General features: G+C 37.5%; 1 protein-coding gene across 3 annotated transcripts; it reads left to right on the forward strand.

Moving 5' to 3' along the window:
* The first annotated feature begins 4,458 nt into the window (after positions 1-4,458).
* Positions 4,459-25,708, forward strand: adar (adenosine deaminase RNA specific). 3 transcript variants are annotated; one of them, XM_059567766.1, is made up of 16 exons: positions 4,478-4,593; positions 5,631-5,944; positions 11,460-13,586; positions 13,844-14,042; positions 14,176-14,324; positions 17,554-17,689; positions 17,798-18,036; positions 18,184-18,337; positions 19,808-19,979; positions 20,073-20,166; positions 20,603-20,722; positions 20,825-20,955; positions 21,649-21,831; positions 23,405-23,517; positions 23,604-23,731; positions 23,846-25,708. In XM_059567766.1, the coding sequence occupies exons 3-16, from the start codon at positions 11,593-11,595 to the stop codon at positions 24,192-24,194; spliced, it is 4,161 nt and encodes a 1,386-aa protein (XP_059423749.1). In that variant the 5' UTR covers positions 4,478-4,593; positions 5,631-5,944; positions 11,460-11,592; the 3' UTR covers positions 24,195-25,708. The 3 variants fall into 3 exon arrangements, with proteins under 3 accessions (XP_059423747.1, XP_059423749.1, XP_059423748.1); XM_059567764.1 differs by lacking the exon at positions 5,631-5,944 and having other exon boundaries at positions 4,459-4,593; XM_059567765.1 differs by lacking the exons at positions 4,478-4,593; positions 5,631-5,944 and adding an exon at positions 6,177-6,486.
* Positions 25,709-27,018: the final 1,310 nt, after the last annotated feature.

Below are 27,018 nucleotides of genomic sequence, written 5' to 3' on the forward strand. Positions count from 1 at the left end.
AGAATGTCCCGAATCATTCCAGCTGATTGAAAAGAATCGGCTCAATGGTCACAAAATGGATATCGGAGAAGATACCAATTTAATATAAATAGATTTTATAAAGTTTATCTCAATATTTGACAGTGGCTGTGAGACTGCACTAAAATAAGAGCACAATTATCATGAAATTGTGTTCGTTACTATAGCAACGGTTTACAGGTATGTCCTTTCAGAATCATCACTGGCTGATAGAAATAAAAGTTTATCGATTTCTTCACTTTCAAATAACGAGGAGCAGCATATTTTCCTGAAATAAAGGGGGGGGGGGGGGGGTCTTATGTTTTGCAATGTAGTAAAGAAAATTAAAAGTTTCATAAAAATTGAATTGGCAGACACATTAGACTATTGCAGTATCATTTATCAACTGCATGACGGATAATAATATGTAACAATAATTGTCTTGTCATGCTATATAAATTAAAACAGTAATGATACACCCCTTTCATTTTCCTTTCTCATACTCTGGTGATATGAAATAATCAAATTTTCTGAAATTATTTAATTCATAATTCATTCTATCTGATCGTCTTACTGTGGATAATCAACCCAATTAATTTACTATATTCGTATGTTAGTCTAAAGAGCAGCTTAATTTAACAAAACAATCATTTCAGCGACATGGCGAGTTACAGGGTAATGTTTGTTTCTTCTTCTTCTTTTGTGCATTATGAAGACTTTATAAAACTGTACAGCGTTTTTAGCTCAGCATTCTCCGTCCTACACCAACTACGCACACATTTCCTATCATGTAGGTCTATGAAAGACGATTGAACCAATCAGAGTAGTTATGGGGCGGGGCTGCACGTGCAACGTGCTTCTCTATTGGGCTGCTTTGTTTATGAGTTTTAGGATGTCTTGTCTTCATCCGGCAGTAGGTGGCTCTGACCGCACAGGAAGCCGTCTCCAACAAACCACGTGTGAGTGCGATTATGCGTTTGACACTTCACTTTTACTTCAGTGTTACTTTTATTGTAGCGCAGGCGCATACAAACCTGTCACTCCGGACCAGTCATGACATGTTTTGTACTTTTTAAAATGAAAAGACCGAGATGCAGTTTCTGTTATGTTTCTCTGTTATCAAATTCATTGACTTTAAAGTAATGTTTTGCTTTTAATACAAGCTCAACTGACAGCACTTTTGCCATAAAGAAGATTACCACGAAATCTAATGTAAAAAACAATTGGGTTACAGTGAGATAACTTAATAGTACAGACACAAGCAGTATATTGTCAAATTATGGGAAATTTCTGTTATTTCCAGTCCAGAATTTTCTGGACTGGAAATGACAGAAATTTCCCATAATTTGTTATCTGTTATTTCATATATAAGTTTCATATTTTTGCTTTTAAACCAAACGTTAGCCCCACATAACCTTTATTTGAACTTATTTTTCTTGTTTATATATATATATATATATATATATATATATATATATATATATATATATATTCATATAACTATGAAAAAAAACTTGTACTGAACCTGGAATATTCCTTTAATAGACAAACTGAGTGAGCGGGCGATTATGAACCGAACGATCAGCGGATGTGATTGTGTTGGATTACCATAGCTGTTCTATATAACAGTATGTTGGTTCTCATAGGATTCCACAGATTCATGCAAAGCCTCTGTACAAGCATATATGGTTCAAATCTCTCTTCTTCCTTTGTCAGATGGCCTAGACTTTAAGATGAGACCTTTATATTTGTCTGTTTCATCTTTTCCCCTCTCATTCTTAACTCCTCCATTATCTCCGTTCATTTGCTCTGGTGTAACTTTAATTTATTTGAATATGAAACTAATATCTCTGTGTACAGTATTTTCAGCAGTGTGAGTTTTTGAGTAACCTTTTCAAAAATAAGGCACAAATACATTTACCAAGTGACTCCGAGGTGTAGTTTAAACCAGAAATGCAATGTAGGGCACATACCGCATAGAAGAAAGAAAAAAAAAAGCAAGACAAACAGAATAGAGAAGGTTTTTAAAAATGAAAATTTCAAGTTGACACGACAATGTAAAAGCAAAATGTTGTGTCACAGCATTATAATTAAATGTAACATATTCTTTTAAATAAATTGATTTATTGACTCAATGGCTCTGTCTGTGTGCCTTTGTTTTACCCTTTTGGTGGCCTCTCAGTGAGATAAGGCCTGTCTGAACCAGTGACAGATGTTTTTAGAGGTGGAGGGGAATAATCCAAGTACATCAGAAAGATGTGGGCACGAGGTGCCAATGCGTAAATAATTTAGTAGCCGTATAAATTGTGAATGGGATTAGTAACAGTAGTGTTGCTCTCTGTGGGTCATGTCACTGACCTTCACCCTGGTGATTTTATCAGGCACTTAACAATTAAAGAACAAATGGGGCCTGAAACGCAAGCCGGCTTGTGTCACTTCAGCAGCAGCATGAGCATCAGGACTAGTATGGGTCGTTTTGACTTTGCCAGCTGAGGAAGTTCAACCTGTCACCCAAACCTATACCGGTCTATTAAGTAGTAACCAAGTCTGTCATGTACACCTTTGTAAATGTCTGGTTAGGGTTGCTCATCAAATCAGACTGAAGAAGTCAGTCAGGATAAACACCTCCAGAACAGGGGTTTTTAATCATTTAGATAACATGAACCCCTAAATATGATTGTTCTTCAGCAATGGATACCATCCTATTCAAAAGGCAGATATATAGACTCATTTATAAAGACCCAATTAATACTATGGAATAATTCATATTTATTTCCTGTAAAAATTCATTATTGTGTGTTTTAGTTCCTGCACACGTTTATTTATTTATTACCTGAATGTGTAGCCTATATAATTTTTTTTAATGTAGTTACTTGTTTGAACTAGTTGTATCTCATTTACTTATTTTTATCATTTTTATTTTGTTAAAAATTTCATTCATTTCAAAATCATATTATATGTATTTATTCAACTTCACAAATTGTTATACAAAATATATATATATATATATAAAACACTTGTCAGCAGAGTTTTGTCTGACATCTGAACATTATGTCATGCTGTGTTTTTATTATAAAACCATGTAACTGTTGCAATGCTACAAAATGATTACATTTTATTACACACAACAAGAATAGCAATCTACAGCGAAAGACCTGCAAAATTTAACAGTTAGTCATTAGCTAATAATTGTAATCGCGTTTAAAAAATATTTGACACGAAAATTCAAATATTCTATTTATCTGTAAGTCTGCATTGCTTGAACATCTGTTATTTCTTCAATTAAAAAAGGGAATCCCGCATTTATGAGAGGAATCTCCAGAAATAGCCCTTAGCTAAACGAAAAACAAAACTTTTATTCAAAATATGAGCGGATTATATTTAGCCTAGAAAGTGCGCAAAATAGCCCTTACTTACTTTACAATCACTAAAAATGAGTCTCACTCTGAATGTTTGAGTGTTGGCAGTCCTGCATAAATAAGTTTCAAGTCATGCATTACACAAATAACTATTTCATATTTCAAACAACCGATCGTGCTTTTAGGATCACTTTTTTTATTTATTTTTTTTTTATTAGCAAACAAACGTACATACAAAATAGGTACTGAATGAACAATATTAACAATTCTTCGAGGCAGACATAGTTGCAAATACAATATGTAATAGTTATGTAATACATTAAATGCACAATCACGAATAGAAAGAAGGAAAAAAAAAATAATAATAATAATAATAAAATAAAAATGCAATTATAGATAGCTAATTTCTTACAAGGGGTAGCAAGTAGTTATTGGGCACTTAGTTCACTGAAGAAGCTGGCAACTGCAGTAGCTTTTTCATTTGAGAGAGCATCAAGAGAAGCAGCAAAAAGTTTAAGTTCATTAGAAAAGTGAGGAAAGGATGGAGGGGTTTTTAGCAACATCAAAAAGGTTGTTAATCAAGTAATGTTGTGAATAGTCTTTCTTAAGCACACCAAACTTAATTTGTTTGTATTCAAGGGGATTTACCCATGTAATTACACATGACATTTTACTGCACAATTGAGCCCAAAACAACTTTGAGTAATTACAATTAAAAAATATATGTTCAGTGGTTTCAATATCACTATCACAGAATTGACAAGAGTTTTCTCCAATATCAAATTTTGATTTCAGAAGTTCCTTAGACGGGTATATATCATTTATTATTTTAAAATGAAGCTCTTTCACTTTAGGGAGACTTGGAAAGGTAAGATAATTCATTCTCATATCCTTCACCTCTTTAGGGTTAAATTCTTTGAAAACATAATATCGTTTAATTCTATTTGGATGAAGTTTATTAATGAAGACATTTCTAATATATTTGTTATTACATTTATGATCTCTAATAAGCAATTCACCCAGACAAGGAGATGGAAGAGAGAATGTTACAGAGTAATGTGAAAGAATGCTTTTAGGATCACATTGCGGGTTTATTGCGAAATGCTACGTCATCAGAGAGCGTCAAAAACACCGTCGCAGCGACGCGCCATATTTCATTGTCATTCACCAGCGCTCTGTTTTCTGCATGTGGCCTCTTGCTGGGACGTTTGCAGGACAGTGTACCTCGTCTGCGCATGTAAGTATATCTACTCCCTGAAATGTATATAGCTGTTAATTATTTGGGATTTTATTGCGTTTCCGGAACTGAATAGGAACTGTATTGTTCTCGAGTGAGAGAGACGCGTCAAAGCTTTCCAATCCCTGTTTTATCGCTGACTGTCGCGTTAAATACCAAATCCTTACTGTAAACGTTTTCCTTATTTAGGTTCTTGTAGTATTTTCCTGCTGCATGCTTGCAGATAAATTAAGCGAGTAGCAGGTTGTATTTTCTTAACGTTACTTGCCGCGATATATTAATGTAAGCTGATCAACCTCCGGTGTCCTTGCAAGTAGTTTTCCCTCTTTTTTTACTTAAAGGGCTTGTTTAAACTAGCTAAATAAGACTATGCACATGGCTACTTAATAAAGACATGTCTGTGTTGAGCAAAAACAAAACTATGAAATTACCATGTAACCATAATACCACAATGTTTTTTCTACGAGTGTTTTTAATTTAACGTTAACGTAACGTTACTCATTTTCATCGATTTATGTAAGTTAGTCTGCTATCTATTATGTCAGTGACTAACGTTAGATACATTTATTTATTGAAACTATTGATTTGTGTATTGTAATATTCAAATTCTGACAGAGATGCTGGACCGTAACAAAAAAGGACTGTAATATCACCGAATACAGTCACTTTACCGTAGTACCAACACAGTATAACGACACTAATTTCGAGATACGTTATTGGTACAAATTTTTTTCTTAATTTAACAATGCATCAAAACACACACACACACAAATGCAGTAACGGAACGTTAAAAAAACAAACATGCATATAATATTAATAATAGATTAAAATGAGCTTGAAAGAACACTGTTATAGATTATCTCCTGAATATGGTGATGAAAGCAGTGTCTTTGATGCTGTGTATCCTAAAGCCCTGAGCTACAGAAGTTGCAACTTTGCGTGACTGTGTGTTTTGGATGGATAAACCGGGCTGTTAAGCGCCCCTGGGGGACATTAGTTCGTACATGACCTGTATTATTTGGGACTTTTTCTTTTAGGGGAGCGAAGTCGAGGCACGTGCATCCTCAGAAGCGTTTCGCACTCACGCGCTTCTGAAGACGCTGTTTTGCTTTTCACGCTTCGGGAGGAGGTTATAAACTGCAGTGCAGTGTCATGTCGGTCACGCTACTGTAACCTCATGTATTATGCATCTGAGAGGGTCGCAGGTGGAGGCTTGCTTTCAGTCTGCTGGCTGGTGAAATCTGAAACGAAACCAATAGTTCAACGGCTATGATAAAATGAGTAGTGCGATGCAGTATTAATATGTCGTGCTGTTAACTGATATGCAGTAATATGAATTCAGTCGTCCCACGTGAGTTTTTTTCAGGTTTTATATTCACAGGGATGATTGCTTGGTCTATATAGATACATAATCGGACAAGTTTTACTCGGTTGTCTTAGAATTATAATAAATGGTGTAATTACAGTTTGTGAAGCTGAAATAACTTTCGAGTGCTTTTGACTAATAGCGCCCCCTGCTGTCAGTTTAGAGTAATGCGTGTTTTCCGTAAGTTGCTTGTAGCAGTATTAAAAGCTTGAAGAATGGAAAGCGAAACCTAATGTGATCTGTACCTAGTTCGCAACATTCCGGATTTACGCGCGTTTTCTTTTTTCCTTTCATTGCTGATATCACTTTCCAAACCCGCTCTCCAAAAGACATGTCTCGGGATCATCTCGTCTAGTGGAGTTTATTGACCCAAACACTTGCAAAAGGCGAACGGAGACAAGTTGCTGGAGTGTGGTCGGTCTGGTTCAAGTGCAGGTCTCACAGTGTTTAGTCAGTGCATGAGTTTGGGCCTCGTTTGGGAAGTCTGCGTCAAGTTTAATGATCTTTTATCTTCAGTTGTTTTTGAGGTATGTTAACTTTTTTTCATATGACCTCTTGTGTTGGGTTCTTCTGAACGGGATTTCACTAATGTAGGTTATATATTGTTCTAAGCTGTCAAAGTGACCGAACTGCAGTATCTGAACTAGAACTAGGAATTGTAAATCATTGTAAAGATTTAAAGGCTTTAGATACAAGAGTTTTGTAATAAACACCCTGCTGTTTTCATCTTTTTAGGTCCCACTTGTGCCTTTGGGTGATATAATATATCTGTTGCATACAGGGTTCTTCTGAACTTCCTATGGTCACAGAAGACCTGGAAATATGAAGGAATTGTAAGAGCAGACCAGTTTCAGTTTTCCAAAGTCATGGAAATGTTTAAAATCTTAAGAGGTTGTAGAAAAGTCATTTTGATTCATCAAGCTTTAATCTTTGGAGGATATGCAGTTGTTTTGTAGGTAAGAAATGGCTTATGCAATCGCTGTGCACATAAATGATTAAAAAAAAATTGAATCTTATTATGCTAATGTATAGAAATCACATCCATACTACTTTAAAATAAAATAAGTGATTTAAGTGCAATAACACATCTACTTCAGTGCACTTTTAAAGACTTAAAAAAAATTATACTCTAAACATTCTACAGGATCCTCCAAGCTAAACCATTTTAGATGTATTTGTTACTGTACCTTTTTTTGTTAGTGTGAGCTATGAGCAAGTGGTAAGATCATGGTGTTCTTGAAAATACCATGCAAGTATTATGATTTAATAGAATTACCTTCTGATGTATGTTAATAATAAAGTATATTTTTTAATGGATGGTCCCTTTAATATAGGAATATAAAGATAAAATATCTGATAAAAGAACACCAAAACTCCAGCATCCACAAGTATCCTCTCCTAATGCACATGGAGCAGCACGTGGAATGTGAGCGAGCTAAATCACTTTCTCTCTCTCTCTCTCTCTCTCTCTCTCTCTCTCTCTCTCTCTCTCTTCAGTTTATTTAGAGAGTAAGCTGTTATGTCTGAAGTTATGTTTGAAGCTGCATCAGGGTCACGGTAAGCCAGGCTCTGAGTGGAATTGCCTCTTGTCTGTCTTGGTATTTGGTGGAAGGCTGTGAGATAAGTTATGTGATTTTTATAATAAAAAGATTTTAATATTTAATTGTACACTTTAGGGGTGTAAAGATTATCTCTCTTAAAATAGGTCTACTTTATATTATGATATTCAATACAGTCCAGTGAGATCAAGCTTTAATCTTTGCACACATCACTAATGTAATATGTTTTGGATTTTTTGCATTCACTAATACATTTTTTTAACATTAGTAGTTCTACCCTGGTGAGCTGCTTTATAGCAGAAAATAGTTGTAATTTTAATTGAAATCTACACTGTCACTTTTTCATGGTTAATACTGTAAAGCTGCTTGCTTTAAAACAATCTATTGCGTAAAATGCTACACAAATTCTGTAAATGTGATTTGACATGAATTGACGTCATCTTTAATAAATTGGCCCTGGGTGTAGCAAAAGAATGCAGGTGTTTAAGTTAAAATTAGGGATGTCCCGATCAGGTTTTTTGTCCTCGAGTCCGAGTCATTTGATTTTGAGTATCTGCCGATACCGAGTCCCAATCCGATACTTCTATAATACATAAAAAAAGAATAAAGAAGAGCGAAAAAACAGATCCAGGATGTTCAATAAATTACATTTGGAAATATATTCAAATATAAAACGGCTATTTTAAATAGGCTAGTAAAAATATTTCAAAATCTTTCTGTTTTGCTGTACTTTGGATCAAATAAATGCAGGCTTGGTTAATAGAAGGGACTTCTTAAAAAAAAAAACTTAACAAGCTTACTGTTCAAAAACTTCTGACTGGTAGTATAGGCAACTTTATTTTTTCTCTAATTTCTAGCTTTTAATTGGCTTAGAAATCTATAAATGCTAGACAATAACAAATAATAATGATTTGTTTATATACTACAAACACTGTTTATCACATAATAATGCAGAATAGTTTCTATACTGTAATAAATACTATGTCAATCAGCACTGCATTGTTCATACTTTATTTATCACCTGCTGGAGATGACTTGAAGAACAATTTATTGTCGTGATCGTATATTAACGTCTTCGTGTTTGCATAAGTTTCTGTTTTCCTGTTCGCACCACAGCATAGCTGGACGCTTTTGTCCATATTAGGAATTTCCTGATATCAGCGCGAGAGCGCGCTCCGGCTTCGAGTATGAATGAAACACACACTGCATGAGAGTTTAGCGCTCTGTGATGTTCATCTCGCTGTATCCTGAGTCCGAATGAAATATCAGCAGAATAAAGCTCTTGAAAACAAAGTGATGTCATGCCGCACGCGTCGCTGTTTCTGTGTGGAGTCAAAAGGGTCTAACTCTGTGCCACCGCATAACAAAAGATGTTAAAAATTAATGAGAATATATATATATATATATATATATATCCGAGTCCTGATCGGGAGGTGAAACCACGCGATCGGGCCCGATTTCCGATCACGTGATCGGATCTGGACATCCCTAGTTAAAATGTTTATTTACAAATTAATATTCTTATGGAAATTTGTACTTTCACTTTAAGAATATTCCCTCTTAACTGGACTGTACCAGAATCGTTACTTCAAAACTGGAATATGCACCGAACCGAGAGAAACTTGAACCATTACACCCCAGCACACTGGTGTTCGAACAAATAGTAAAGTGGAAAAAGTATGTTTAGAAATGTAACGTTTTAGCTTTTTGCCTTATGTAATGTGTCATAACCTTGTTATTTTTCTGTGCTATTGTTGCCTGAAACCATTATAAAAAATGTATTTGCTGGCTAAGTGCTGCCCATTGACCTTTTTGTATTATGAGGACTGTATAGTCTTAATAAGCAACTTATTTTAAACTCTCAGTGATGTACACCAGACCTACACTAGGCTGCTGAGTACTGCATTTTCTAAACTAGTCTTAGGTTCACTGACATCTACTAAAGTTTGGCCAGTTTAGTAAAAAAAAAAAAAAGCCATACTCTCAATATATGTACTTTCCTCTAATACCCATGACCACTTTCTCTCACCATAAGGATCTGCAAATTACTCGATAAGCCAGAAATAAATTGGTTGTGTCACAATAAGCATGAATAATTAATCTGCAAGCCTTTTACAGAGTCCTCAAATTACAGTCTACTGGGTTGCCAAGAAATGTGCCGATGGGATTTAGGGCTGTCACTTTTGAAAAAATCTAATTCGAATGGATATCGAATATCATGCAATGTATTCAAATATATTCGAATATCTACTTCCCCGGCGCGCCACTGTCTCCTTCTCCAAAGCGCTCAGGCAGTTGCACTCCTGAGGCGTCTGCTGTTGCTAAGCCACCATGACCTACTCGCTCCATGAAGACGCGAAAATTTCAGCAAAGGATAAATGTATTTGCAGCACTGAAAATCGCTTGAAGTAGCTCTGCTACTAAATTTATTTCAAAATGGCAATCCATATATAGCTATTGTCAGCTGTTCCTTCATCTTGGCTGAGCTTTCAATGTTGTTACGGAAAGGATGAAGCTGAATGTTTAGTTCTTGTCACATGACCTGCGGTGCGCTTGCGGCTCTCTGAAAAGTTGAGATGTTTTAACTCGATGTGGTGCGGACGCGCCTGGAAAAAATGAGCGCGTCGCACCGCGTGCACGTCGCTTCCATTATGAGCGCGCATACCGCGCACCTACATTGAAAATAGCGAACATGAGCGTGCAAAAGACGTGATATGTGAACGGCCCCTAATGGAGATTCAATCACAAATGTTTAACAGTGAGTCATAAACAGGGCTATCTGGATTATTTTATTTTTTTTACTTAATGTTTGAAACAGCAGGTTATCAACTTAGAATATCAATTTATATGAAGTGCCACTATGCATATCCCACAACATTAGGCTAAATGAAAAAAAGAAAAGAAAAATCGATTCAGAACAGGCACAAACAATAACGTGACAACTTAAACATCAGCAGGAGTAAGGCATATAGCCTAGCCTAATTCATTTCTTAATACTGTTTGCAAGAAACACCAGTCTATCAACTTGATCTGGATCAAGTGCGGCTCTCTTTTTATTTACAATGTTCCCCGCGGTGGAGAACACGCGTTCGGAGCGCACAGACGTGCCTGCCTTAAAGCTTTTATTCGCTTGATTTGGTCATGGGCCTACACTACAATACGTCTAGAGTAGGGCTGCACGATGTGTCGTTTAAGCATTGATATCGCGATGTACGAATCCACGATAGTCACATTGCAGGATGTGCGATGTAGGCTGTCGTAGTTGATCCGTTATTCATTAACTGTACAGGCCAGCTGCTCCCTGGCCCTTGACGAATGTGATTCGCGGAGAGAGAGAGGGAGCGCACGAGAGAGAGAGGGCGTGAGAGAGAGAGAGACAGAGAGCGAGAGAGAGAGAGAGCGAGCGAGCCCCGGCCGCAAGCTCACCGTCTTCAAACAACAAGAGGGCTGTCTTGCTCTCTCTCCTTCGCGCATATTAATCAATTGACACGATGGTGTCGATGTTTAAATCATTTAAAATGAGAATGTAAGTGTGCTCACCCTATTTTTGTTTGCAAAAAAAATTAGATTAGATTTCATATTGCAATATATATCGCAGAAAAATAAAATATTGCAATGTCATTTTTTCCCAATATCATTCAGCCCTAGTCTAGAGTGCCCTCTACTGGATAAGATGGCAAAGAATAAAATAAAAAAACAAATGGTCTAATCATAGACTGTAAAAAATGCGATACACATGGCATTTTAAAAACCGGATATTTTATTTATAGTTCGATCACTGATATTTCACGTCATGTTCAAATGCATATTCGAATATCGAATAAAAAGTGACAGCCCTAATGGGATTTGTGTGTCTGTACTGTGACACTGCGACATCAGAAAGCCTGTTTCCCCTTTGCATTTTTTCATGGATTTCTCTGTTGTTCTCTATCTCTCTGCAGATGCAGTGCACAGACTAAGCCTTTGGTATTGTTGTGACGTTACATCCAGACAGCTGAGACTCATCCTAAAACGTGCACCCATCCCATTCACCAAGCCAGACGCTAGGCCCTTCTCACCTCCCACCCCTGCGCTATGAGCAGAGGTAGAGGAGGGTTTCACAAAGATTGTCAGCGATTCTATCTCCCTCCCCAACAGGGAAAACCTCGGTTTCATACCCACCAAACTACTAGTCACCTTCGTGTCCAAAGCCCAGACTGTGTATCTGACAGTTATCCTCACGCTTCCCTTTACTCCACCCGCCCAGCTGCTCCTCGCGTGCCTCCACGTGGTGGTCCTTTTCATCCTAGCCCCTCTGATCCACCCCTGTGGGCATCCCCTCAGCACGGCAGTGATCAGATCTTCGACTCAAATAGTCTAAGCTTCCGACAACACCAGGTGAAGTTCCTCAGGGGGCAGAGTGCACAGGCTCCGCAATTTAAAGCACCCCAGCAGCTTGGATCCCAAACCTCAAACCTAGGGGAAGAGGTCTCTACTGGGCCTACCCAGTACCAGGCAGGTTATCGTGACTTCAAATCAAGTGGTAGCAGTTTTGGAGGAAGAGAAGGCTACGGCAGAGGCCAAGGAAACTGGCAAAGGCAGCAGAACTTTGGAAATACACCTGGACCTAAAAGAAAGTCACACTGGAATCACTATCTCCAGAAGGGACAGTATTATCCCAATCAATACACTAAACACTACTGGAATACACAGGTAGATGATGTGTCCTCAGACCTTCATAATCTGAGTTTGGGTGACCGGGTAACAAGGGTAGACACCTCTGACACCTCGTCCTGCAGTAGCCTTGCCAGCAACGTTTCCATTTCTTCCAGCTCGGTCAGAGAGTCTCTGTATTTGACCCCTGAGATCCAGCAACAGGTCTTCACTTTTTTGACGTCACTTGGGCCAGACGAGACAGTTCAGGCCAGGGTCTTGGGTAAAAAGCTTGGGCTTCCCAAGAAGATTGTTAATAAGGCTTTATATGCCCTCTTAAGGACAAACCAAGCAGTAAAACAAGGTGAGATTCCTCCTCTGTGGAGACTCCGCAAGGAAAAGGACAGTGAGCCCATCAAAGAGAGAGACCAAACACAGTTTTCAAAGGATTCTGAGACAAAGCCAGGTCAGAAGTCATCCATAAACCAAGAGGCTACCGGGGATCTCATCAGCACCAGTGCTCCCTCTGCATCAAAGCTCCTTGTTGAGGCTGATAGCCATTCCACTGACCAGTCAGAGGACTCAGAAGGGGAAGATACCTGTGAAACGTTGCTTCCTGACCAGGTTCAAAAGACTCTTTTACCTTCTGTGCAGTCAGTAACCTTGCCAACAATGGCCGATACTAAAGATAGCAAAGAGAAGATCCTACAGTACCTCTACGAAGCAGGTACAAGCAATGCGCTTGTGATTGCCAAGAACCTTGGCCTGCGAAGTGCAAAGAAAGTAAATCCCACACTCTATGCAATGGAGAAACAAGGTGACGTAAGGCGTGACTCTGAAGTTACACCACATACCTGGTCACTTAGTGTACACCGGCAGGAAAAGATGGACCGCCAACGAAAAGTCGCTGCAAATGCAAAACAGGATGAAAACAGTGCAGAGATGTTAAACTTTGCAAAAGAAGCGATTGCAAGCGTAAATGATACACTTGAGTTTTTAAGTGGTACTGCAACGGAGCCGATGGATGGTGGTGAAAATCTATTGGATGAGATTTTAGGCAACAACACAGAGCTTGACATGCCTGGCCTTGAGGTGATGCCACCCAAACCCAGTGAACCTTCCTTTCCACCCCACTACTTCCAACCTCCTTCCCATCAGTTCTCCTACTATCAGGATATGGCCAGTAATGGAGGAGAACGTTCACAGTGGGCATCTGACGACATTCCAGAATTCCTGAACACGATTCGCTCTGAGGTTGCCGTTTCATTGGCTGCTCCTCTTCACCCAGCCCAGAGCCTGGAGTCAAGCAGATTGCATAAACTGAAAGAGGCCCGCAGTAAGAACCCAGTTAGCGGACTGATGGAGTTTGCTCAGCAATTTGGACACACTTGTGAATTCCTACTTCTGGACCAGTCTGGACCCTCACATGAGCCCAGGTTAGTTGACGAGAAGCTTGTTTACGGGTGCATTTGAGCATTCCTTTTTCTGTGTTTAAAGCCTCCAGCTTTTTTGGAAGAGAGTATGTTTGGAAATGGCTACACAGCAGTGATATTTAGGCTTTTTGGAGATGCTACAGAAATTCTCTTGCTAAGTGAATTTTGGTGAAATGGGGTTGCAGGATTAAGAATTAGTAAAAACACAGTGACCGTGTTTTCATGGATTTATAGCTTGAGGTTTTTCTTTTCGTCTCCAGGTTTCGGATGCAGGTCATGCTAGATGGTCGTATGTTTCCACCGACTGAGGGTCCAAACAAAAAAGTGGCCAAAAAAGATGCCGCAGCCATAACCCTGAAGATTCTTTGGAAGGAGACGGACGGAGCAGGTGATGGCGAAGAGGAAGAACAGAGTATTGAGAGTGCGGAGTCAAACACCTACCTGGCAGATGATATGCAAGTATGTTTGTTTTTGGTTTTCATTGTCAAAGTTGCATGAAACCTATTCATTTAATCTCTCATAGCAGTTTTGAGTGGTTACAAAATATTGTATATAAAAATACATTTAGTTTCTCTTTGTCTCATTTCTAAAGGGTGGTACGGATACTCCGCCCCAGGCTCTGGCTCGGTCTTTACCTGGAGGAAAGAACCCTGTATCTGTCCTAATGGAGCATAGCCAGCGCAGTGGGCATGCCATCCAGTTTATCAAGACAGGACAGGAAGGGCCACCCCATGATCCACGGTAAAACACATCCCACAGTAAAGGCCTTTAGGTTACATCTCTTTAATCCTGCTACAGAAAGTCACACGCTTTTTGTACTGATCTGTTTTCCCCTCTCACTCTTTCTTAAAGTCCTTTACTCTCCTTTTTTTTTTTATTTTATTTTTTTTTTTTTTATACAATTTCCCCTTTTTGCAGTTAATGAACCTACTGAGCTTTATGTTGTTGTTTTGGTAGTGCTATTCTTTTCTCTTCCCAGACTCTTTTTCTGTTCCCCTTTCCTGCTATCTGTGTTCTTCTGTGTCCTTAATTCCCTTTGCCCCTACGATGTGACTTTGCTGCCTATAAAATACAATGTCTGCTTTGAGTAATCCTCGCCCAAAATGTTATTTTATCAGTATATATGAAGAGTTTGGTTCCAAAATGCGATAAACGGCAATTTTGAAAAAAAAACGAGTTACCGCCAAAACAAGCTCCCCATTGACTCTCTATTCAAAGTTCGATAATCAGTTTTTAACAAAACGCGATATCCGCCGTGTTTCGCTGCCCTGTTTCTTCCCTTTTTTCTCAAACAGAGACAAACGCCAGTCCTGTTTTTCCGCAAAGCCTTACAGTTCCATTCGACCAATCACAGCGCACCATTCCATGACGCAAACTGTCATGGCAGCACCCTGTCAGTAGAGGCCAGTAAACACTCGCCTCAGACTTTTAAGTTTTTATATAGGCTACTAAAATGAATAACTTTGATGGTATTGAGGAGCCAGTGGTCGTGTCGTCTGTGGGAAAGAAGCAGAAGGTTTTTGTAAAGCCACAGAAGTCATTCAAGCTCAGTGATGCTAGAATGCTGGAACTCAGGAATGACAAACTTGGATTCAAGACTGTGTACAACAGTGACTTCTGCTATCACTCGGTTTTGAAGCGAGGACTGAACTGGGCAAACTTCAAGCCGAGTCAGCTCCCAAATGTAAGCACAGTGAAGGATGCAAAAAGAAAGGATGTGCTTAACTTGCTTGCTGAAATTGGTGCCAGTGACACTGTGCGTGCCTTCTATGATAGAGCACTCATTGTAAATGATGCCGACCGTGACAGCCCTGAAGAATAATTCTGCCGATTGTGCCTTTTGAGTTCACTGTTTCAGTGCATAATAAGTGTGTGTGAACACGTGTGTGTGAGAAAGACCTGAGCAAACAGGAGGAGGAGTTAAGTGAGTGCGGAGAAAGTCTGTGTTTGGTTGGGTGTGTCTAGATAATGGCACTTCACAATGGCACTGAATTGTAGTTGTCCATAATAAATAGATAAATAGATAGATAAATAAATAAATAAATAGATAAATAAATAAATAACATGCACTACAACATGATTAATGTATTTCATATATCTGTGTTCCACTATAAGAAATTTGTTCAAGTTGGCATTATGTAAATCGACTGTCATGGTTGCTTATAGCCTAGTTATGTTGCACAATCTCACACAGATGTATTGTTTATTTAAAGTTATATTTTGCACAGAAATATTATGTTTTTTAATGACACAGAAATATTGTTTTTATGAACATGTTTTTATAAAGCATTGTGATGGATGTATTTTTTTAGAAATCTGTTGTCCAATTTTGGGACTTGTATAGATAACTTTCTATTTAATACTATTTAACCTTATAATTGTACAGTTTCGTACATTCTTTTGAAAATTTAATGATTGTAGTGTACAGAATAACAAGATGAATGCAACAGAAACAAAATTTTGCTCTAATGTTACGTATGAGTTCAGGATGAATTTGAAATGTTGCTATTAACAGCATTAATATCAGACTGAAATGAATGCAATCTGAAAAAGGCAGCGAGATGAATGTACTTTTAAAAATTGGTTTAATGGCTTAATATAAGTGATGTTGTTCAAGTTTTGGGGTTTGTCATATGTATAGACAACCTTTCCTTGTTATTTATTGTTTGTCTTTGCTCAATTTCATACAGAAAGTGAGTTTTTGTTGATGAAATGGATTTGTAGCATTTTGGGGAAAAACGTGTTATGGATATATTGCATTTTGGAGAAAAAAAAATGTCTTCGTTTAATAAATGTTTAAAATCAAAATATGGATTTGATTTTTTTATGTTATTACAAACTCATAATGATATATTACAGTTTGAAACAGAAAATAACAGTTTTCATCCAAACAGTCTTTTGGGAAAGAAAATGCCTTTTATCTCAATATAACAATTTTGGATTTATAGCGTTTTGGAACCAAACTCTTCATATTTTTTAAAATTTATTTTTCTTTTGTTTATTTTACATCGTTTTCCTAAATTGGGTTCTCTTCTTATAAAAGTATGAAAATAATATTAAAATCATGATATGGTCTAGTAGGTTTACATATAATCTGTATGCATGCTTTAGAGTAGCTACGGTGACCTCGGAGCGTTTTGTGCAAAGTTAAGTTAAAAATTTTAAATTGAGCGCTTATTAAAAATTATATTGTTAGACACTCATAATTTTATTTCCCAATGTGATTTTCTGCCTTGTCTTTTTTACCCTGAATATCTTAGCAGCAGCAATATGAGATATCAAATGTGTTATTGAATTTCCAAAAGCAATATTATTTTATAGACAAATTTGCTCTTCCTAAAGGTTGTACCAACGCTCAGACCCTAATTTACAACACAAAACACATACAGATCAGTGAAACTTGATCTCTATTGAGAAAAAGCTTTTGTTTTACTTTATGCTCAGTAATTTACAGTTCTTAAGATGCGGTAGCTGTATTTTCTCAGATATTAGATATGTGAATAGCAGATTGAAAACAAAAGTGACAAATGTCCCAATGAGAAATCTTGGTATTGGATTTCATTCATACTAGAGTTCTCTCATGTCTCAGTGGATATTCATGGCCTTTAGTAAAAGAGTGGCTCTGATTACTGGCCTTGATGCAAATGTAGCACTGCCTGCCAAATTAGCATTACCAGACAAAAATATATTTTAGCTCCAGTAGGCAAAATCATGAAATGACAGCATGATTGTTTGCATAAGTTCATTTTTTTTAGTTGTCATTCTCAATGTTTCAGTGTGTTTTACTGCAGCAACAAATAAGTTATACATTTGAATAGTTGAAGAAGCAGACAACTGTGATTGTTCAGAAATCATTCTAATATGCTGATTTATTCAGTTTCATTGTGTTCTGTGTGAAACTATGATTGGAGGATTCAGTCTTTTCTTGCACCGTCTTTTTTTTTGTTTTTTTATTCACTTCCTGTGTCAGGTTTATGTTCCGCGTAAAGGTTGGGGAACGTATCTTCCAAGAAGCCTCAGCACCCAGTAAGAAAGCAGCGAAGCAGCTGGCAGCGGAGGAGGCCATGAAAGAGCTGATGGGAGATGGACTACTACATCTCAACAAGGTGAAGAGAAGTTTGGAGACAGTACAAGAATGAAAAGAGGACTTTTTGAAAGACAGGAAAAGGAGAATTTGTTGTGCTGGTAGATTAAACCCAGTCTTTCTCTTTTAGCCTCCAGGTACTTTCTGCCCTGTGGGAGACAATGAGTCTCAGCCAGCGATTCCCGCATGCCCCTCGCTACCCCCTCTGACGGCAGCTGAGCTCCAGGCGGCCCATGAAGCAGGTGTGGGTGACCTTATTAACTACCTGAACAACAACGCTGTGTCCGGCCTGCTCGAGTACGCCCGTGCTCGAGGCTTTGCTGCTGAGATCCGCCTGGTGGGCCAGTCTGGACCCTCGCACGAGCCCAAGTACATGCGCACTCTTACTCTCAGTCATGTTTTTGTGATCTTCATGTCCTTATTACAAAAGCAGCAGGATTCCCATCTCAGTGTGTCTGACTCCCTGCTGCACGCCACACATTAAAAAGATCAAATCAACTTACCTCTCTCTTTAAGGTTTACATACCAGGCTAAATTAGGAGGGCGGTGGTTTCCTGCAGTTTGTGCAAGAAATAAAAAGCAGGGGAAGCAGGAGGCAGCGGACGCTGCTCTACGAGTGCTCATTGGAGAAGCCGAAAAAGCAGCGCGTACTGGAGAGCTCACGCCAGAGGTATTAAACATGCAGCAACTTTAACAAAAGTCCATAATAAAACTAGCAGTAGCTTTTAACTATGCATTTAACTTCTTATTAACAAAGTGCTATTAAATATAAATAGGGGTCTTAATATTTGAAAGCATTTCCAAATGTAATTGTTGGGAAATTTTTGCTATATAGATAAGCTTCTGATGGAAAGACAGTGTTGCGTAACTTTTCTGCATGCAACATTTACATTGCTAAGTGGTGTTCCTGTTCTGTTTTCTGTGTAAGAAAACCCTGAATTCAAATTTGTTTGAATTTTTTCATTTTGTGTAATTCAGTCATATTTACTCGCCACAACAAATGTTAATTTTGGATCCTATTAAAAGTTTTTAACATGTACTTAACATACATTTATATGTAGCTAGGTCGGAAATTAAAAGGGGCATGTGTCAAAAGTGCCACCAAAATAAACAAAAATAAAATGTAACAAATGAAACCCTGCAAATTATAGATGAAAATTAAAGGGCACACTATAGCACCATTTTGTAGAGTATCACATAAGAATGCAACATATGTACGCGAATCATTTTTTTTTACATTCAGCTCAAAGCGTAAACAGCGTATCTGTACTGTGCTGCTTAAAAGAACAACATATGTTGTTTACATATGTAATACTCTCCAAATTGGCCTCTCCAAAAATGTGACCTTAAATTAAATGAAAAGTGTCTATTCATGGAATTATATTTTAATTCACACACACTGCAACAGGTGGTTTAATCTTTGTTTATTTTGTTTTTTTATTTTATATATTTTTTTTACACCTTTTTCATAAAGTACACACGTTTCTGTTGAGCTTAGGAATACAATCTCCAATCATACACCGTTAGATTAGTCAGCACTGAAAAATCCCTCCTACTGAACAACACAGTGCAGATGCGATGTAAATGAAAGATTAATTCTGTAGCTTCAGTGATTATAACAGGAATTTTTGCATAAGGTGCACTAAACTAGTTTCGCCTGTTAGCTCCTGTTTTTAAATGTGCAAGATACATCGTCATTTGTTATTTCCAACAGTTTAAAGTATTTTCATGGAAGTAATGGGTTAAATTTAAGTAATTTTTCAATTAAGAAAACACATACAATTATTAAAGTGGTGATAAAAAAAGAAATTGCCCTCAGGAATGTAAAAATGTTTCTGGAAATCAATTCCATGGGACCAAAAAATTGGCCCTTAATGGAAGTGTTCATTTCTGACCCTGATGTGTAGTTCTATCGCATATTTTATTGAGTGAATTTACATTTAATGATCCTTTTTAAAACATTTATAAATATATACTTTTAAATGAATGCCATAATGTGCATGCCTATTTATTAAAGTTATTTATTATATACAAAACCAGTTTGCTATTAGTGACCAGTTTTACATTATTTCTTGAGAAATCACACGTTTTCCAGAAAGATGTGTGACAATTATTAAAATCGATTTTTTTTATGTTTCAGCTGCCGGTGTCAGGCAGTACGATGCACGATCAGATCGCCATGCTAAGCCATCAGCGCTTTAATGCCCTCACATCACGCATCCAGCACAGCCTTCTGGGTAGAAAGATTCTTGCTACCATTGTGATGCGGAAAGGAACAGATACTCTTGGAACAGTTGTCAGCCTCGGGACAGGTACAGGCACACAAACACACAGACACAGCCAACATGATGTGTGTGCATTGTAATTAGAGAAGTGCTGTAATTGTTGTGGCCTTACGCCTGTAGGAAACCGCTGTGTGAAGGGAGAGGAGCTTAGCCTGCGAGGGGACACCGTTAATGACTGCCACGCAGAAATCATCTCCAGGAGAGGCTTTATCCGGTATCAGCTTGCAGCAGAACTCTCTCGCTCCCTCACTGGCAATTGCATAATTCATTTTTCCTCTCATTCTACAGCCTTTTCCGTCTCATTCTTCAAGATGAAGGAGTCTTATTTCACAGCAGCTCATAAATATATTGACTTTATATTTAGTGTTCTGCAGATGTTACTGTGAGACGGACAGAATGTCTGCTCGAATGCCTGCTGTCTTTCTCTTTCTGTCTTTCTCCATGATTATGGTACATTTGAGTTCTAAATCTAGAGAGAATATATATGAATATTATATATGAGAATATATAAGGTGGGAGAGATGTGTAAAAAGCATCATCTGTTAATTCTTACTACAAAAAATATATATATTCACCAACCACCCTAAAAGAAGAATAGCTTAAATCTATGCTAAATAACGGGTCTTGTTTGTAAAATCTGTATGGCTCAGGTTTTTATACGGGGAACTGATAAAGCATTGGGAAAGCCCTGGTGATGAGACTATTTTTGAGTTGGCAGACGATGGAAAGCTGAAGATCAAATCCGACGTCACCTTTCATCTATATATTAGGTGAGACCTGCACTTCCTCTCCTCCGAGCTAGTTTTAGAACCGAGATTCATCTGCAAACATGAATGACACCGCTTTCGTGTGCTCTTTTCTTTGTCACACAGCACTGCTCCATGTGGCGATGGCGCTCTGTTCGATAAGTCATGCAGCGAGGCCGCCGAATTAGACGGCTCTCAGCACATGCCTCTCTTTGAGAACGTTAAACAGGGCAAGCTCAGAACCAAGGTGGAGAATGGTAAGAGACCAAAAAAACTCTATGAACAACATCTGAGATAAAAAAAGATACACAAACAAAGGCTTTCAGATTAATCAAGATCTTCTGAATGAATAAAAATTCAATTCAAAGACCCCTCCAAATAACATGAATCTTTGGAATTCCTGATTTGAAATGGACCGCTACTGTACACACATGCTGTGGCGTAGTTCCAGGACCTCAGGTACATTGAGTCTGGTGTGTTAACTGTTGGCTTAACCAAGATGCACTCAGCAGTGTTCATCAGTGCCATCTGGTTATGGTTATCTCTGTAGCCACGTGAGTGTGGCCTTTTTCCAGGCAAAACTGCCATTGTCTAGTGGGATAGGAGAAAAGCTATTACGTGGCCAAACGGTTGGCAGGTAAGCTGATAAGCTGATGTATTCCTGTGGATTTAAGTTGACAGGTCGACACATGATGCTGGCAGTTGTGCTTGGGTAGCTGTTGTGTTGAGTCTAACACTGCTGACAAGGAAGATAAAAAACCAGCCTCATCATGTATTGTGACATACTTTTCTGTAACTCCAGCAATAAATAAGATTGTGCTTACAGCTAATGCCTAGTTTGCTAGAGCTTCTGTAGACGGTGTAAAAAGTTTATCTGCTTATCTGTCACTTCATATGTTCTTGAATATTATTTTGAATGATCTAAGATTCCCCACCCTTTCTTTTCTCAGGCGAAGGCACCATCCCAGTGGAGTCCAGTGATATTGTGCCCACCTGGGATGGCATTCAGCACGGTGAGCGCCTGAGGACCATGAGCTGCAGCGACAAGATCCTGCGCTGGAACGTGCTCGGCCTACAGGGGGCGCTCCTTAGCCACTTCATCCACCCCGTGTATTTGCGCTCGATCACTCTTGGTAAACACCATGCTTTGAGTTGTGAAGTGCAGTGTTTTCACCCCTGTCTTTTATGTGCATTTTTAGTTATATTTACAGTAAAGGCTTTACACCCAAGTCCTTAAGGTCAGTTTAATTTAAATAAATGTATAGGTCAGGTAAAAATAGCTAATTAAATTATATAAACATGTCTAATAATTATATCAAATTCATTATAAAATGTATTTTTATTATTGGTATTTATTTGATATATAGTACTATTAGAATTATAAAACAAATACAAAATACATTGGTATATTATATAAAATGTACATCTATAACAATATGTTATATATGTGTACATGATGTGTACATTATCATTTTAAAACTCATAATGTATTACTACAATTGTTTAAAATTATATAAAGAAATTATTGAAATTATAATGTTTTAAATTTTTTTTTAAATAATAACATTAGATCATGCATTATAATAAATGATAGGTAAAAGATCATTTTAAAATTAATTGTTGTCATATTACGGTTTAAATCTGATCTATTTTATTCAATCTCTATTAAAATAATGTTTATTATTGATAACAGGGTTCCCACTGGTCCTTGAAAGTTTGTGAATTTAAATTTTTTTTTTTTTTTCAAGGGCCTGAAAAGTTTTTAAAAATAAACATACATTGATGCAGGTCCTTGAAAGTGCTTGAATTTATTTTGTGCAAGTTTTCTGGAAAGAAAATAAACATAATTCCATCTGGTCAACAATTCGTGGCCTATGCATAGAAGCTTGCTTGATTTACATTAGTTATGCGCAAGTTAAGTGTTTCGCGCATGAGGTACTTTGTGTTGTATGTTGCCATGAGTGACCATATTTCCTCTTTTTCCCGGAAATATCTTTTTTTTTTTGTTACCTAAAAAAAATTTCTGAAACACCCAAAATGACATAACCGTGACTGTAAAATATGTATTTTACGTACGAAAATGACATTTTCAGTATTGATATTTGGGATATGGTTATTCGCTAATTTGGGCACTACTTTAACCATCAACCAACCACAACCACGGTCATCCTACATGGGATTCATGCATGCACAAAACTACTAGGATGGTACTGCTATGTTTCACAGACACACCCGGAAATTAATGATGAATCGCTTTGCTTGTTAAGATAATGTAAACCCATGAGGCCAGAAAAACTTACAAGCATAATTATATAACCTAAAACGTCTGGTTACATGAGCCTAAGCTCTTTTGAATAAAATCCATACAAAAGTTAATATTCGATCGTTTTAGAATACAGTATAGGATGTACCGAATATTCTTCAGTTTTATGGAAAACAGAAATACAACAAATAAAATATCAGATCTGTCATATTGCCAAAAAATATTGAAAAAAAGCTCTTTTGCTTAACATGATGTAACCAAGATGTGTCCCCACATTAAGTCCTTGAATTTGAGGGGATTGGACCTGGAGGGTCCTTGAATCTGAAGTTATTCAAGGTGTGGGAACCCTGTAATAAGTATTATAAAATGTTTATAATTATTATTATTAAAATGTCTCAATGTTAGAGCTTTATTCCTAAACTATTTTTTATATGTTTGTTCAGGGTATCTCTACAGCCATGGTCACCTGACTCGAGCGGTATGCTGCCGATTGGCTAGAGATGGGGACGTGTTCAAAAAGAGTTTACCAGCAAACTTTACTCTTAACCACCCTGAGGTACGCTCACACAAAAAACACTGCGTTTAGTTCTGTGAAACTTTAGTTTTTACTTGGGTTTCACTTCATTTCCATATTGTTTGCAGGTGGGCAGGGTGAGTGTGTATGACTCAACACGCCACACAGGTAAGACCAAAGAGTCCAGCGTTAACTGGAGTCAGCCGGACCAGTTTACTGTGGAGGTGCTGGATGGCACCAAGGGCAAGGTGGACAGGTGAGAGACCGACCCATCCGTCACTTATCACCGTGATAAAAAGGAAATCCAGCTAATATTTTTCCAACCACTTCACCCTTGAACACCTAGATTTCTCTTCTCTTTTCATGCCAGTCCCAAGATGGAGATATCGCGGGTTTCCAAGTCCAATCTGTTCCGTCTCTTCCAAGCTTTGTGCCAGCATGCAGGCCGGGCCGATCTGTTGGCACAACCGTCCTACGCCCACGCTAAGATGGCCGCCACTTCATTCCAGGATGCCAAGAGGCTGTTCTTCCTGGCCCTGAGCCAACATGGATATGGAGCCTGGATCGGGAAGCCCTTGGAAGAAAAAAGTTTTGAGGGAGAAGACACAAGAGGAGGAAGCGGGGACAGACAGGCACCCGGCCCACCAGGTTGCGCTGTTGACCCCAATAGCGGCTCAGGCTCAAATAACAATTTTAACCCCGCGGCACAGGGCTTTTAGGGATAGAGAGAACAAATGAAGGGCTGAAGGGAATAGAAGAGTGGCCAGCAGCAACAGAGAAAGAATTGGAGGTTTGTCTTGTAGAGAGGGAGTACCAGGGTAAGCCTGTGGCTTTGGGATTTGAACTTTAACCATCATGACAAAGCAGAAACAGATGCTGCCATGGCAACAGAGCTATAAACCCAAGGCAGATTGGACTTGATGAGACATGAAGAAGTAGTTTGTTTTTTGTTTGTTTTTAGAAGGCTATAACTACAGGGTTGCAATTGTTTTAGTGGGTTTCCCTCTCATTTTTTCCCATTTGCTAGCATCACAATACTGTGTTAGGTGAATGCGTGGCCACATTGCTGTAGGGAAGTTCTGTTTCTTTTTGTCTCATCTGTTTTATTCATGATACATTTAGGTGTTTCTCAATAAAATTAATCAATAAAAAGATTAATGATAGGTGATGCTGGTCAGGTCATGTATTTAGAGACATTCAATTGAAGTGGTTTAAAGAGTTAGTTCACTCAAAAAAAGAAAAGAAAATTGTCATCAGTTATTCAGTCATGTTGTTCCAATTCTGCTTGATTTTATTTATTTTTTTCTTCTTCTTTGGAACATGAAAGAAGATCTTTTGCGAAATGTCTGTTGTTTTTGTATGTACAGAAGAAGTCAATGTTCACCAGGTTTTGGTTATCAGCATTATTAAAAATATCTTCTGTCGTGTTCTTGAGATATAAAGAAATGTATACATGTTTAGAATGACATGACCGTGAGCAAATAATGACAGATTTAACTTTTTTGGGTGATCTTTCACTCTTTAATTTGATCATCATACACTATAAATTCTCTAATCCCTTTCGTGAACTTCTGTATTTAAATACATTTTAATTTTTTTGTTTTATTTTGTTTTTTTGCAGTATGTGATGTTCCAAATCCAACCTGGAGTAGATTGCTTGAAATGTATACATAATGTACATACAGATACATATGCACACAGATGTATATATAAGGTCTGCTGAACGAGTTTATATATATGGGTGTGTGTTTATGTATGTGTGTATATTGTATGTATATATTTTGTACTGATTCGTAACTTTGAAATAACATTATTTTCTATCTTTTAATTTTTAGGATGTCTTTTTATATGAGGTGTGTATGCTCGGTTTTCACTCTTGTGTGTTGTTTGAGAGGCTTATGGTAGGTATTGCATGCAGTCAAATAGTCTACATTCTGATTCGTGATCGCTATAGTGGGCAGATAAATGGCACAAATCAATCATTTGCACATTTGTATGTGTGTGTACCTGCATCTTTGTGGATATAAATTGTTACTTGGAATATTATTTGCCCTGCTAATGTTTAATGCGTTCAGACACCTTTAATTGATGCACTGCTTCAAGTATAAAGCAATACTGACATTTCTTTCTTTTCAGCAAATGTGAATCTGTATGCCTCCAACATCTGTATGCCTACTCAAACGTTATTTTAAGATTGGTTCTGTTCTGTTGAAAGTAAAGAATATTTTCTTTTCATGTGCTGCAGATTAATATCTTATTTTCACAGCAAAGTTTGAACTTGTTCTGTTTTATAGTGGAACCGTAATGGCATGCGTTTTCCAGCATATTTGGAAGAGGATATTTAAGGGAGAGTGAGCTAAGTTGTGTCTCCGTTTACTTTATCCAAAGAAGATAAAACTAATCCACCTAATTATATTCAGATATCTACTAAAATAAAAATAAAATAATCTTGGAAATACGGCCAGAAAATGAGCAGGGAGAAACTGCTCCATTACATTTTTAAACAGCTTTTAAGACATTCAGGTTTATTAATCTGAATTTAAAGTTACATTTATAGAAAAAAAATAGCAGAATGGAAATATCTTATTGGACTGAAAATGAAGAAAATTACGTCACATTCCAACCCTCAATATTGCAGTGCAATATTATTGTTCCCTACTTGCAGTTTCTGAGTACATTACTTTGTGGGAACTATCCTTGATCGTTTTCTTGGAATGATTTCTTTTTCAGATCTTCTCCTTTTATGTATAGGCCCCAATATACATTTAGTTTAAAATATATACCTAATGAATATATTATACAAGGTGTGCTTATTTTCTGTATAGAATAGGCTTCTATAAAGATTGGACACCAACAACTATACAATATTTCCCAGTACAATACTACGAACAACTATACAATATTTACCAGAATTTCACAAAAATCAAAATCTACAAAAATATTGATAAATGTACGAGGTATTTAAAAATTGTAGACAATTAATGTATTTTCTAAATCATGCTATAAAGTAACATCTGAAAATGTGACAGTCTGTCATGGCCAATTTATATAAGCAAAATTAACTTCATAACATAGTAAAACTGAGCTTCATAACATAGTAGTTGTTTGCTTGAACGTATGCCAGTGACTTTTTACTGTGCTCAGTTGTTTAAACAACTATAGCACGTGTATGATATTGAAAGTGCTGTTTGGAGGCTTAAATTCACGAAAACAATAGATATTTTTAAGCTAGTTTATTACCGCTGGGTGGCGACCTTTCGCTGTCGCGTGTAGTTCACAGACGACAGGTTTGAGAATGATCAAACCCCTGAATGAGATTACAGCAAACGAGAAAGAACATTAGTATGATTATTCATTTTCCCTCACTAATTTCACTGGCAAGTCTGCTGATTCGGTCTGAGGGTATTTTTATAGGCAGGGTAAGGCGTAATATACCACCAGCTGTGGTAGTGAACTTTATTGCTAATTTCACACACTACTAAAAAACGTATAGTGTAGTCTCGCTATTAGCCTGCGTTATAAACGCAGATTATTGACAGCTGT

This window comes from Carassius carassius, chromosome 15 (genome assembly GCF_963082965.1).
Source record: "Carassius carassius chromosome 15, fCarCar2.1, whole genome shotgun sequence".
In the NCBI taxonomy this organism is placed as follows: domain Eukaryota; kingdom Metazoa; phylum Chordata; class Actinopteri; order Cypriniformes; family Cyprinidae; genus Carassius; species Carassius carassius.

Coding starts and splice junctions, on each gene's coding strand:
- adar (XM_059567764.1), top strand. CDS start 11,593: ATGAGCAGAGGTAGAGGAGGGTTTCACAAAGATTGTCAGCGATTCTAT. Junction 17,690..17,797: donor GACTACTACATCTCAACAAG/GTGAAGAGAAGT, acceptor TTTCTCTTTTAG/CCTCCAGGTACTTTCTGCCC. Junction 18,338..19,807: donor CTGGAGAGCTCACGCCAGAG/GTATTAAACATG, acceptor TTTATGTTTCAG/CTGCCGGTGTCAGGCAGTAC.